At 36.8% G+C, this 14,653-nt stretch overlaps 1 protein-coding gene across 3 annotated transcripts in view; it reads right to left on the reverse strand.

The window, feature by feature from the left end:
- Positions 1-14,653, reverse strand: part of NDUFS4 (NADH:ubiquinone oxidoreductase subunit S4) — a 112,417-nt gene that overhangs the window by 12,685 nt on the left and 85,079 nt on the right. For all 3 annotated transcript variants that reach the window (XM_019811113.2, XM_003981420.4, XM_019811115.2), the window contains one exon: positions 8,923-8,996. In XM_019811113.2, the coding sequence (XP_019666672.1) occupies positions 8,923-8,996 (74 nt within the window). The remainder of the gene's footprint in view (positions 1-8,922; positions 8,997-14,653) is intronic.

The raw sequence follows: 14,653 nt of genomic DNA on the forward strand, positions 1-14,653 counted from the left end.
TCCTTATGAAAAATTTCACAGCAAAGCAAACTTACAAAAGCTTACATGGTAAAGAGCAGAACTGCTGCCCCCAAAAATGCCTTTTTGGCATAAGGATTATTTTGAGCTTGTTATTTTTCAGAAGCAGTAAAATCTCTGAAAATGAAGAAATTGGCCTTTTGTGAGGGACATTTACATTTATAAGGGAAATCTCCATTTGTAAAGGTGCCTCCCACTCAGTACTAGGAAGAGGAGGAGGACTAAAACTTGGGAAACTCACCAATGGAGAAGTCTTGAAATTAAATCTGCATAACAATTAAACCCTTGTTTATGGTGCTTTGCCTGATAACCTCCAAACTCACTCTCCCTAGCACCGCCCCCCCAATCTTTTGTCTTTAGCTGGAGATAATACTTAAGGTGGTGGCAATGGCCATTTTGGAATTACTCAGTGTTCCTGGGTATATAGGAGGTATAAATGTTATTAAACTTGTTTGTTAATCTTTTCATTATGGGGGGGGGCGGAGTCTCAACCAAGAACCTAGAAAGTTAGAGGGAAAATTATTTTTCCTCTCCTAATGTGGCAAATTAGGCATTCTTGCTACACATAAATAAATAATCAGGTCATTTATTAGCCCAACATTTTGTGATCATAATCTTTCTTTATACTTTTTTTAATCGTAAAAGGGGAAGAGTGGAAACAAATTCTGTTTCAGTAGAAAATGGCATTAACTATAGCATGCCCTCCCTACCCCTTCCAGGTTAACAGATTCCAGCTTAATTCCTTGTCTTTCGGCTATTTTATTTCTTTTTAAATTGTATGATAGATATGCAAATTATGTCCTGTGTCCTACTGGTGGTGATTTAATTAACTCCCCTCCCCCACAAAACCTCCATCTGTCTCTATTTGCATTCCTTTTTTCTACATACTTTGTGCTGTTTTGACTTTTTGAACTGGTTATAACATCTACCTACTTCCTTTATATCACATGATAAAATGAATCCTTTAACAAGAACTTTTGTATCTGTAGGAGTCATGATTCCTAGCTTTCAAAACAAAGGCATCTTTTAACAGATGTGTGGATGTGAGGTTGAGACCCTCATTCGAAGGTTTAAGTTAGGTGGAAGTCCAGACTTTGCTGATGGGGTCTACTTCTGGGATAATTCTAAATCCTACCTCCTTATTTTCCTGAATCAAGGGCTCGACCTGTCTACTTCCTCCCCTGTTCTACCTTCTATTACTTTGGAGGCAGCTTTTCCTCTCCACCAGACCCACTGTGGACAGAATGCAGTTTCACAGTTTATCCTCTATCCTCCTGCTCCTGAAAGAAACCCTCCACTATTTTGAGAATTTCAAAGAGTTTTTATAGCTAACAACAATGAGAAAAACACAGGGGGTAAAATGACCTACCAGAGGAAAGTCACAAAGTTTCAAATCAGATCAAACAGGGAAAAGGCCATTTCTGGTTTTCATTAGCATGTAAATGGTAGTAGATCCTAGTCTTCGACCATTTTTCCACAACTATCTTACTCCTCCTCTCTCTGTGATGCAGCTTCCTTCTCCTCCCCGCCTTCAACCACCTCAGGAAACACCAGGAAAAGACAAAAGCCACAATGGGTGAGAAAGGTGGGTCTTTTCAGTACACAAAGAACTAAAGTAAGGTTCATCTACATTTCAGAGGAAACCCCAGATACTCTTTTCTCTTTTTACAAAGAAAGGTTATCTTTGAAGAGTTCCTCTGGAGTATTTGCTGAGCTCAAAGAGGAGACCTTCAGGATGAGGCCCTGGGGTTAAACCCAAGACACCCAGGGTATTTATATTTACTTAGTGTGTATGTTGGGGGAGGTTGAGAAGTAAGATTTGGCAAAGGGGAAGGTAAGGAGAAGAGGGGAAGCCACAGGGAGAATAGTATTCGGTCTCTTCTCCTTTCCAACTCCCTAATTCCACAGAACTTTGAAGAAGTGAGGTATGGTAAGAAGAGAGACCTAAGCAAAACAGAAGCGGGGGTCGGGGGGTGGTAGTTATAGGAGTTATTAAAAGCAGGAAGAAGAGAGCTTCTTTTAGTCTCAGAAATATATTCTTATATAAAAAGATGAACCTGCACAATACCTTATTTGGTTAAGAAACTGAAAATAGGCGATTAATGGGATTTTGTGGTATACTCTTGGTCTCTTTTAGCTACTTTATTTCATCATTATATTATGTGTAACATAAGATTTCCACTTATCCTTCATACTGGGTAAGAGTAAAGAATGGAACTATATTTCTTCAATATAAAATGTGAAATCCTCCAAGTTGGATAAGGTTTTCTTATTTCTTACATTAACTATAGAATATAAGTAAAATATTTAGAATCTGTATACTGATGTGGAGAACAAGGCAAAAGAAAAAAAATTACAGTTCCTTAAAACTTACAACCCACTGACAAGTACTTGGGACAGGCAGGGTGACCTTCCTCCAGGAACTCAACTGCCTTAATGTTAATACTTTGCTAGAAACAAAAGGCAACCTTAGCTTGACATTACCCCGACCTCCAGGATACTGTAAAAATCTCTTTGGAAACTTCCTTTATCTCTATAACCCCAAGATATATGTCAGCAATCATCCTCCAAGCATAAGGCCTACTGATACATGTCTGAAGGGTCTCAAGGCTTAAGTTTTTACTAGACAATAGTAAATGACCTTTTCCTAACAGCAGCCCCTCAAGGTCTTAGAAATCTTGTTTCCAAATTCCTCAGAGGCTTATGCTATCCTGAGCCCCCTCCCAACTTGAAAGTGCAGCTATTTCTGCCCATGGGTCCTATTTCCCTGCTTTAATAAAACCACCTTTTTGCACCAAAGACATCAAGAATCTTTGATTATTCGTTCCCGAACCCCAATATTTTCACATCATATAACAATGTATATTCTGTATACTGCTAAATACTATAGATTAGTGCTGTCCAATAGAAACAATGTAAATCACATATAATTTTTTTTGAACACCAGAACTTTAATTATTGTAAGGAGTGATAAAATTTGATACAGGTTATAATGACATTATATTTGATTTTTCAAGGTTAGTGAAATTATACCTACATTAATAATTCTGAATGTCCTATAGGTACATTAGGAAGTATCTAAAATAAGGCAAATATAATGGAGTTTAATTAACAAGTTCTCAACTATTATGATAGCTTTCAGAATAGCAAAGTATGTAATTGACCAAGTTGAATGAACATTTCCTTTTTGTATTTATATATAAGAGATACAAAAGAAAATAATATACATTTCCTGCGTATATCTATCTATAAGCCTTCCATATAAGACTTCTGTAGATAATCCTGCCTGATTGTCCACTACACCCATGCTTACCTCAAGCTACAAGGCTCTGCATAATGACTCTTGTCTACCCCCTACGTCTCATTTCCTGGAATTCATGTCCTCACTCTGCCCTAGCTGATTCTTCTAGTTCCTTGATGCACTCTTTTCTACCTCAGAACAGATTATTTCTCTCCTGCTCTAGATCCTACTTTTCCAAATCTTACGCCTGAAAGGCCATTCAGGGAAGTCTCATCATTCTTTTTCTTTTTCTTTAAATCATCATTGATTTTTGCTGTCCATGTTTTCAGAGCTTCCTTCCTTCTTTGGTGCCTAAACTGGGTTCCATGGAGAGAGAGAGAAAAGTACCTGTTCAACAAGTCTGTCACACTTTGAATCCTGGTAGGTATATTGTGCCTCTGATCTGAAAGACAGAACTTCAGTAGTTCTAATAACTTTTGACGCTTAACCAAGAGGGCTCAAGCCCAGTCCATATGGCAGAAATGTAAATGGATGCATATGGTTGGTATATCACTTCCTGTATCATCCTCTTTTTATTTTCCACAGATGAATTTTCTCATTGAAAGCACCTTCTGAATCTGGCTATGAAACAAAAACTTCTGAGCTTATGAATGAAGTTCTGTATTTTCTGGGGACTAAACATGGATTTTCTGTAGTAGCTAATGAACACTATTTTATCATTCCAGATTTTCCTGAATCTAATCACCTAAGCAATATTCACACTCCTTTAAGAAGCCAACATTGACAAAACATTGGAGCTGATGTGAGTTTTGGATAATTCTTCCTTTTTTTACTAGCTCATGTTTATAGTTACTCCAATAGGATAGGGATGCAAGCATATAAACAGGTTATCTGGTTGAATCACATATATTCTAAAATTTTCAGTTTGTTTATTTAAGTAATCTTTACACCCAATGCGGGGCTTGAACTCATGAGCCCGAGATCAACAGCTGCATGTTCTTCTGACTGAGCCAGCCAGGTGCCCCAGTATAACTTTAAGCTTTCTAGTAGCCACTTTAACAAATGACTAAAGAAATAGTAGAAAAAAAAAAAAAAGAAAGAGGTAGAATTTATTTCAATCCTCTTTTCCTACCCCAATACATAATCAATATAAAAACTTAGATATTAACACCAAGTCTTTGAAATACAGGGAATATTTTACACTTACAGCACATTTTAATTTGCACAAGACACATTTCAAGTGCTATACAGACACATGTGGCTACCATATTGGACAGTGCTGACCTAATGATTAAGATCTACTAGCAGCATAGTATAAAAAATACTGCACTTGAAATTTAGGAACTCGGGCTCTATCAGTTAAGAGCTATGTGATTGATCTGGTCTTGTTTTATTAACTTCTAGGCCTCTATATCCTTAAAAAAGAGTTTAGAACAAATAACATACACCTTGGAAAACAGCTCTAACGTTATGAAATCATCATCTTAAGTACACTGGGATATACTTAAGTTTATCCATTAATAAACTCAGGATAAGCTCCAAATTAGAAAAACATTGGTTGTATTTTACCAACACATCAGAATATAAGAGATTGTTAATCATTCTACTACAATTTCCTTTCTCCAGATTTCTAGTTACAGGGAGTTAATTGTAATAAAAGGCATAACAAGTAGCCAAATAAAAGTGATTTACAGAAAAGTTAAAACATGATTTGGAGAACAATTTATAAGACATCCAAATGTATAGTTCAAACTCACCAATATTTATTGAGCACATTAAAAGATGAGTGGAACTGGATGTTTTTTCCCATGGAGGTGCTTATAATCCAGGAGAAAATATTAAGTTTGATAAAATATTAACAGTCTGAGTACAAGGACAGGCCTTATTTAACTACTGATCCCCAGACCAGCCACCAGTGCCAGCAACAATAGTGTGTGATGGAATGCAACACAAAAAATACAAAACAGTACTATAAAAGCTGTAAGAAAGGAATAAATCATTGTGGGAGTTAAAAGGAAGAGAGAAAGTGTATCCAGGAGGGGGTGGGAGATGGAGGTGGGAAAGGAAAATAAGAAAAGGGACCGAGAAAGAGTTAATGTTTAAACTATATTTTGAAGGCTAGATCCCAGTTCTTGACAGCAATAAGTATGAGAAAGGGAACAGCATGAGTCAGGTTATAGATGAGAGAAAGGATCTAGCAAGCCTGGCGATAAGGGCAGAAAGAAGAATTGGGACACAGTAAAAGAAAGCTAGGTCAGTGCTCCAGTGATGTTAGTGCTTACATTGTGAACTTTAAATTATCAGTTGAGAAGCATATTTCTTAAGCACAGGCCCTACACGATGTCTGAATAAAGAATATTTTGGATTTAGAAAACGTCACAGAGGAAAGAGTGTTGGTATTCAGACAGTGTGTGTGTGTAATGGTTTGGACCATGGGTCAATAACTATTTTCTGCAAATGGCCAAAAACAAAATATTTCTAGACTTTGGGGGCCATATGGTCTCCATTACAACTCTTTAACTTTACTATTGCAGCTGAAGAACAGTTAAAGACAATACATAAATGAATGACTACGACTGTGTTCAAATAAAACTTGCTCATTCACTTATAGGTATTATGACCTTGTTAGCTAACGTTACTTAAGGTCTCTAAAACCTCAGTTTCCTTGATCTACAAAATGGGGATAATAACTGTTCACGCTTCATAGACTTGCGTGAGGATCAAATGAGAAGGATGAAAAGCACTAAGCATAGTGACAAACGCATGCCTTATTAGCTTTTGTGATGATGATACTCATTACCTGAGTCTGAAATATAATTAGAAGGCATTAAAAATGGTTTCTAGGAAGCAAATGAATCTGGAAATCTTGTTCCTTACTGTACTCATTCTCTACAATACAATCTTTTACGTCAAAGACATTGATGGTCATGACTTTTCTTAAAACCATTTAAAAGTAAGGGAAACAAAACTAAGAATGGGATGAAGGGTATAGGTTGTTCATTTTTGGAATAGTCCCTGAGTATATAAACTAACCTCCTATTTCTAGATATGCCCAAAAGGCAAACATTTAATAGGATACACTTTGCCAGGTTTTTTTTGTTTATTCATATCAACAAAAACACATTTTCCCCCTAGAGCATATAATGAATAAGGTACTGGGCTAAAAAGAGACATAACCTTATGTCTATAGGCTTTGTGCATTACCCATCCAACTTCTCATTTCAAAGATGAAGATATATGTTTATCAAAAGTATAGTGAAACATGACTTGCTCAAGATCTCCTGTGAAGCTGACAGTTATGGAATGAGAATCCTAATTACCAGCCTCTTAATCCAATAGTCTTTACATATTAGTGCTTCTAAACCATTTCTTCTTAATGTTGTTACTAACCAGAACATTGGTTCACCCAACCTTCACCAGCATTAGTTCACAATGGAATGATGTTAGGTGTGGGAGGAGAGGGGATCCATTTGTATGTCCCCACATTATCCACCCACCCAAGAGAGGCAAATCAGAATGGGTAAGATGTGGGTAATTTGGGATTCTGTACCGTTTCAATGATTTGCTGCCTCAATAACTAGAGAAATAGGACTTTATATATATAAAATCTCTTTACATGATATATAATACTGAATGTTCAATAAATGAGACAGATCACAAGTAATACAGTGAATTCAGGGGTGTAATAATCAGTGAGAACTCTCTCAGATGAGTAGAAAGATGTATTTTAGAAAGTCAATTAATTTTACCACATATCACATGTCCATTATATAGGTTTTGTGCTAGGTGCTGAGGACAAAGCAGTGACTAAGACAGATAGAATTCCTACTACCTTGTAGGTTAAAATTCCTGACCCACTATTAGTCTACAGTATTATAAGATACTCTCCATTAAACTTTTTTAAGTTAACACTGTTTACTGACTTTGATAATGTTCCTCAGTTTTCTTTCCCAGGGAGGTAGAAATCAAAGTGGGAAAGCACCTGATTTCAACAGCAGCAGCTAGTTCACACCTGCAATTCACATGACAACTGTAGTCATGCAGTCCTGGTGACCACTTAGACATTAACCAGAGATTTAACAATTTAATTAGATTTCCTGTTATTAAACTCACATTACAGACCTCAAATGAATAATTTTCAAGGTGTCAGACATGAAATATGGTAGGCTGCAAAGATGGAAAACATTAATAGAACTGCTTTTGATAAGCTATATTACAGTTTAATTAAAAAGCAATTTAATTTAAATCAAAATAATATCTTAAAGACTATGACCACCATGAGAATAATTATGTAATTAAGAAATTTGGAAATTGCCAAGAACATGTTAATAAGGAGCTTCATTTACAAATTTTTTTTTTAAGTTTTAAAAAGCCTACTACAAAGTCTAAGATAAACTTATGTACAATTATAACTTAACTATGTTCTAAGCACTTCTATTAATGAAGGCAATCCTCAATTCCCACTGTACATAAGAGAAAATGGAAGCACAAGACATACAAATAATAGGAGACCAACATGGATCCAAAGGCCAGGCAGTTTGGCTTCACACTCTTAATCATAAGCTACATAATACTAAGGGTAAAGTGAATATTTTAGATAATAATATATGTCAAATATGTTACAGAACACTAATAATCTTTTACATTGATCTACTGCATTATAGTAACAATATACTTAAATAGACATGATCTCATTCAAATAGATAGTTTAGATTCAAATTCAGTTTGACCAACTGGAACAAAAGAATGCATTAGGTACAAATATATAGTAGTGCTTTTAAATCCAAAGGAGACAAACAGAAATATCAGATGGAGAGAGGTAAGGGTCAGAACTAATAAGATACAAAGTAACAAGTACCATGACTTCAACCATGAGAAAACGTTAAGTCCATTATGAAATTAATCCAAAATCATATAGCTTCAGAGTAGCATAACAAGGATCAGAATTCAGACTGGACTGACTCCCATGACTGACCACCATGTTGCATGGCTTAATAGAAAATGAGGAGAAAAGAATTGGCATTTTCATTGATAGCAATATCAACATAAAGAAATTTTAGGTGGCTACCTCAAAAACTAATACGGTCTTAGGCTGCATTAATCTAATATTAGAGTTCAGATTATGCTTGGTACTATCCCCACCATATCTAGAAAAGTAGCAAACATTTAGGCTTACATGAAATTTTATAGAGAATAAGGTAATGATAACTGTTTTTCAAATAATGGAAGAGCTATTAGGCAGAATTATAGATTTGAGATTTTGGCTCAAAGTAATAAAGAAAATAATAAACAGAGGTATCAACTGGGACAGGCTATCTTATGAGATGTTCAATGAGTTCAAAAACCAAATGTTAGTAATTCTGCAGAGGGAGCCATAAACAAGGTAGGAGTAGGAGAAATAGTTTTTCTCCCTGCTTCTATTTCAAATTAGGGAAGTTTGGCTTTTATGTGTTATGTGGGCATTCTATTTTAGATTTTTTTTTACATGGGGGAGGTGTTTTGATGGTGTAAAAAATCTAAAAACCACGGGATTAGACAGACCTACTACAAGATTTCTTTCAACTCAAATTCTGTATTCCTGACTGATTTTGATTAAGGTCAAGAACATAAAATCTTACTTTCATTTTATTTGTCAAAGCAAAACAAATATAACCTAAACATACCATTTTTTTCTGCAAAGGCAGCTGCATCTTCTTTAGTACTGAAGGTCAGAACCATGTTGGACAAGGGATCAGCCCTGTAAGAGACCATTTTTTTCCAGGATTTAACATTAAATATATATTTTAAAATATATATGTAAAATCAACTAAAACGTTTAGAAAATAAACAGCTGCTGTATGAGATAAGTATACTACTGATGAAATACCTTGTTTCAAACAGTCTCTTTAAAACTTAACTCTTTGAATGTCATCTTTTCCTGTGTAAAACTGAGATTTTCTAACCTGTATTGTCAAATTAAAAAATTTGTAACTGCAAGGGTGCCTGGGTGGCTCAGTTGGTTAAGCGTTTGACTTTGGGCTCAGGTCATGATCTCATGCTTCATGGGTTTGAGGCCCCTCTTGGGCTCTGTGCTGACAGCTCAGAGCCTGGAGCCTGCATCATATTTTATGCCTCCTTCTCTCTCTGTCCTTCCCCACTTGCACTCTCTCTCTCTCTCTCTCAAATATAAATAAAACATTAAAAAAAAAATAGTAACTGCAAAGACATTCAGCAATTTTTTTACTCCTTAATCAAATCATTTATTCAACTCTTCAAAAAAAAATAGAAATGAATTAAAAAAAAAACAAGAGAATTCTTAAACTGACCTTATAAATTTATTACCAAGAAAATTACTGGTGAGTGCAACTGTAAGTACTACTATCATTACCCCCCCCCCCAATAGATGGCAACAACACCCACTCTTCTAATGAACCTTCTATCATTATGGGCAATAAGCATATGGCCACATGACAAAATAAAGCTCCAAGAATTGACATCTAATTGAGTTCCTCAATCTAAGAAAGGGTAATATTTACAAATCTACACAGACTCTTCACAAGCTGCCATACATATAACTTCAGAAATATCAGTTTTATTAGTACATTTATAAAAAGGTAGAACACTGTTTGCTACAAATGTTTATTATGAATCTCTCAATGGTGAATATAGCATTCGGTGAAACATCGTGTAGAAATGTGGAACGGGCACCTGGGTAGCTCAGCCGTTTGAACATCTGACTCTTGATCTTGGCTCAGATCATGGTTTCTTGGTTCGTGGGATCGAGACTCACATTGTGCTCTGGAACCATAGAGCCTGCTTGGGATTCTTTCTTTCTCCCTCCCTCCATCTACCCCTCTTATGTGCATGCCCAATGTCTCTCTCTCTAAAAATAAATAAATATACTTTAAAAATGTGGAAGTAAAAAATAAGATTTAGGAAGTAATATGGATAGTGGGAAGGTATGAGATATACACTGAAGACAATATATGGGAAGCAGCCCTCAATGAAATGAAGACTCACAAATTGCTGAAGTTGCAGTCATCCACTATGGTTACTGTTCTGGGGCTCCTTATGAGATCCTATGATATGTATTCTTACCATACCACTTCCCCCACCTTGTAAGCAAAAGAACTTCATGTTAGTTAGCCGTATTAGCACCAATAATGAATAATAATTTTATATCGATCCCTCCTCTTCAAAGCACATATGATTTCTCAGTTGATAGTTTAGAGAAACTATACTGAGAACAAAAGGGTCAACAAAGGGTGCCTGGGTAGCTTAGTCAGTTAAGCGTCTGACTCTAATTTCAGCTCAGGTCATGATCTCATGGTTTGTGAGTTCGAGCCCCATGACAGGCTCTACGCTGACAGTGCAGAGCCTGTTTGAGATTCTTCCCCGCTCACTCTCTCACAAGATAAACTTTTAAAAAATAGCATTGTCCTGGGGTGAGTGGGTGGCTCAGTCAGTTGAGCACCTGACTTTGGCTTAAGTCATGATCTCACTGCTGGTGGGTTTGAGCCCCCCACATTGGGCTCTGTGCTGACAACTCAGAGCCTAGAGCCTGCTTCAAATTCTCTTGTCTCCTTCTCTCTGCCTGTCTCTGTCTCTCTGTCTCTCTCTCTCTCTCTCAAAAATAAAAGAAACATCCTCTATTAAAAATAAATGGTCAACATAAATATGATCCAGTAATTTGGTGAGTGTTGTCATTCATGTCAGCTTAGCTGAGAATAGGAAACAAAAAAAACTGTAGGGAAAACTCAGGAGCCAGGAGCTCTCCTTTCTGCAAAGGTGGTACAGCTTTTATTCTTCTCACTTTATTTCTGAAGAATTACACACGTAGGTTAACAGTAACAACTTGTATCAGTTTCCATCCTTTTCCTTCTCTACTATGTTGCGCAATTCTTCTCTAAGAATGTTGCCACCACCAGTCACACCACCAGTCACCCTTTCTCCTTCCTCAAACTTCCGATTCTTTCCTAACTAATCTTTCTGCCTCCTTTCCTGACTCCAATCTACCCTTCATCTTGTTGCCAGATTAATTTTCCTCAAGTTCAACTCTCAAACTCATTGTCCAACTTTAAAACTTAAAATAGTTCCCACTGTCTACCAAATTAATTTCAAAATCTCCTACATTTTGGCATTCAAGCCCTTCTACAATATGATCAAAACCCACACTTTCCAGTCTTCTTTTTAATTATTTCCCTTGAAAGTAACAAACTGTTCAAACAGATTGCTAAGTGTTCCTCTGAAGGCAACCTATACGTTCCCACCAGCTGAATCTGTTCCTTCCACTAGGAATACAGAGGGAGACCAGAACACATCAGCATATCAAAGTCCATCTCAACCATCTCTCGGTCTGCAATGAATACCAATCTTTTACATGAAGTCTTTTACAGTTTACCCTCCTCCATCTATAAATAATCTCTTTTTAATCTTTACCAAATATAATCTGTACTTCTATACTTATTTTAAGTTATTTTTTGAGAGAGAAAGAGGGAAAGAGAATCCCAAGCAGGCTTGAATGCAGGCTTGAACCCACAAATTGTGAGAGCATGACCTGAGCTGAATTCGGATGCTTAACTGACTGAGCCACTCAGCCGCCCCTGTACTCCTATTTTTAAACTTTATTTGCTCAATTCCCAATTACTGAGGTTCCAATTTGGATAATGGCAGATTTACCTGTCATTAAAATCAGACTTACCTGCCTAACAATTACATAATTATAAACTATGGACAAAACAAAATGAAAAACCAACTGTTTGAAGGGAACAGAGTGACCAAAAGCAGGAAAGAAAATGAAGAATTGAACCTTGGAAAGAAGGGAAACACAACGGTTTAGATAAGTTGATACTGTTTTTTCCTTAAAGGTACTCTCTGGTGTAGATAGCTAGGACCATCAAGAAGTCAAGCAGAAAGCCAGTCTTATTAGCACAAGGAATCTGGAGAGAGTGTTTACGATTGCCAGAGCTGCTGGCAAGTTAGGGGAAGAAACAGTGAAAAGGAGGAATCTGAAGAGGAGGGAAATTCTGAACTGCACACAAATGGACAAGACTCTCAACAACTGAGAAGGCTGAAACAACTAGGCAGAGGTTTCAACTGCTGTTTACTTGCTACAGGGAAGACTAAGTCTGGAGCCCCACAGACTTAGAAGGACTTGGTAAGTACTTCGTACTTTCCAACAAAACCTCAAAAGAGCCATGCCTTTTTATTTTCTAACACTGTGTTCTAGGGCTAAGACCAGAGTAAAATTGAAACAGACCCACCCTAACAAAGCAAAACATATATCCTCCATAAATTCAAGGTAATCTATCAGTCACTGCACTGTCTGCTAAAACAAAACTTATCTCATAACCAGCGTCATTAACTGAATAGGCATAAGGATAGAGAATTAAAGAATGGTACTGAATAGAAATTCATTTGATCAGGGGTCAATCAGCATATTAATATGAAGTCATAGGTTCACCAAGAGATATGTATAAGAATCTTCATTTTAAGTATTATAATAACCCCCAATTGAAAATTGTTATAAAAGATAGCAGGCCCAAAATGGAGTCATTTGTGTTTAGCAAATCAAAACTTCATACCTAATTGCAATTTCAATCTCTCTCAAGAATGTAATCTTAAAATAGTCAATCTGGAATAATAATCAGAGAGATGAGGAGATCTGCTGTTTCCTTATCCTTGCCTCCTATATTTTGCACAGCATTTTGAAGCTTCTTTGTATTTGCTACATGGAATGCTGCTGGATTCATGAATAACTGAATAAAAGCCAATTTGATCTTTAAATTTACTCAGTTGAATTTTGTTTTTAACAGATTTGGTGGCAGCTATGGGATATGAAGCAAACTTCTGATGGCATTTAGGGACAATGAGAAACAGGGGCGGTACCCACGAATCCTTTTGAGTTCTTGGTCTTTTCACTTTTTTTTTTTTTTTTTTTTTGAGATAGAGGGTGGAAGTGAGTAAGGGGCAGAGAGAGAGAAGCACAGCTCACCCCAAGTGGGGCTCAAGCTCACCCAATGTGGGAACTTGAACTCATGAACTGTGAGATCATGACCTGAGCCAAAATCAGATGCTTAACGACTGAGCCACTCAGGCACCCTTTTTTCCACCATTTCTAAGAGTCATGGGTAAGTTCCTGATTCTGATTTCTGCTCTCTTTGCGTCAAGCTCCAAATCTAATTGGCTTACCAGTAAGTTCCATGGGAGCTGCTGGTAGTTCAGGCCACAATTCTGGTTTAACTGTCTGAAACCCCAGGGTCCTTAATTCTGTCCCAAGACCTATGGGGGAACTGTTAATGGCAGCTGCAGTTTCCCACTGATGTGGAGCCTCCAGTCCCCATTTGTTGGTGTCTGCTCGTTCAATCCTTTCCCCAGTCCAAGGTTTCATGATAGAAATTACTGGCGGTGCACACAGGACTATCTCATGGCCAGAGCACAGTACTATCTCTTGGTTATTGCCAATATAGTAAGGTATACATGTTTGATTGTCTTGTTTTGTGTAAAGGTTAATGTTAATGGGGATGATGGAAGCCAAAAAGCTGCAAAAATTGGTGGGAACATGTTAGGCACTTAAAAGCTGTTAGAGCAATCACCACCTAACTCAGAGATCCCCATGTTAGTATAAGTCGGCTACAGAATGGATTAGATTGACACTAAGTCACTGTCAACCTCAAGAACATTTCTGTGCAATGAGGTATACTGCAAAACACCATAAAACCCCCAATGCAGCAGCACATCCCTTACAAGTATCCCTTTCAGTTTGGTTCTGAGAGACCCAAAGGCTTAGCTAGAATAACAACAAAAGGGAAGGGATCCTTAAATTCTAAAAAGTTAAGCATGCCACCTTCTGACACACCTGCATATTTTGTCTCAGAAGCTATAAATATCTACAAGATTGTCAAAATGTTATTAGAGACAACCTAGAATTAATTACAATGGCCATTATGGGGAACGTTCCAATTAGATGAGATCATTCATTTAAGAAATGTACTTGAAAACAAGGGTTCCTAAACTGAACAGAATGAGATATCTATTTTAATTGGTATTCAGAAGCTTCCAAAATGCATCAAGATTCCAAAAATGCTTCATTAAAAAAATGAAGCAAAAGACTAATGAGAAATTAAAGACACAAGAGGTACTTAAAAAAAAAAAAAAGACAATAAAACCCCTACTGCTCGCCTCAAATCTTCCTTTCCCTGCGTACTCAACACTCTACTAATCCTGTAGCTGAGCTGCCTTTCCACTCTGAAGAGACTATTAAAAGGTTATCTTTTACAATAAAAACACCTGAGGTTGTGGGGTGACTCTCTTTCACTCCTTGGTCAAAGACTAAATTAAAACCATAGTTAAAAGAATTTCCTAAACCCAAGGACGATCCCCAAAAGTTTTCTGAAGAAGTTATTAGAGCCAGGT

This window comes from Felis catus, chromosome A1, assembly GCF_018350175.1.
Source record: "Felis catus isolate Fca126 chromosome A1, F.catus_Fca126_mat1.0, whole genome shotgun sequence".
Classification (NCBI taxonomy): domain Eukaryota; kingdom Metazoa; phylum Chordata; class Mammalia; order Carnivora; family Felidae; genus Felis; species Felis catus.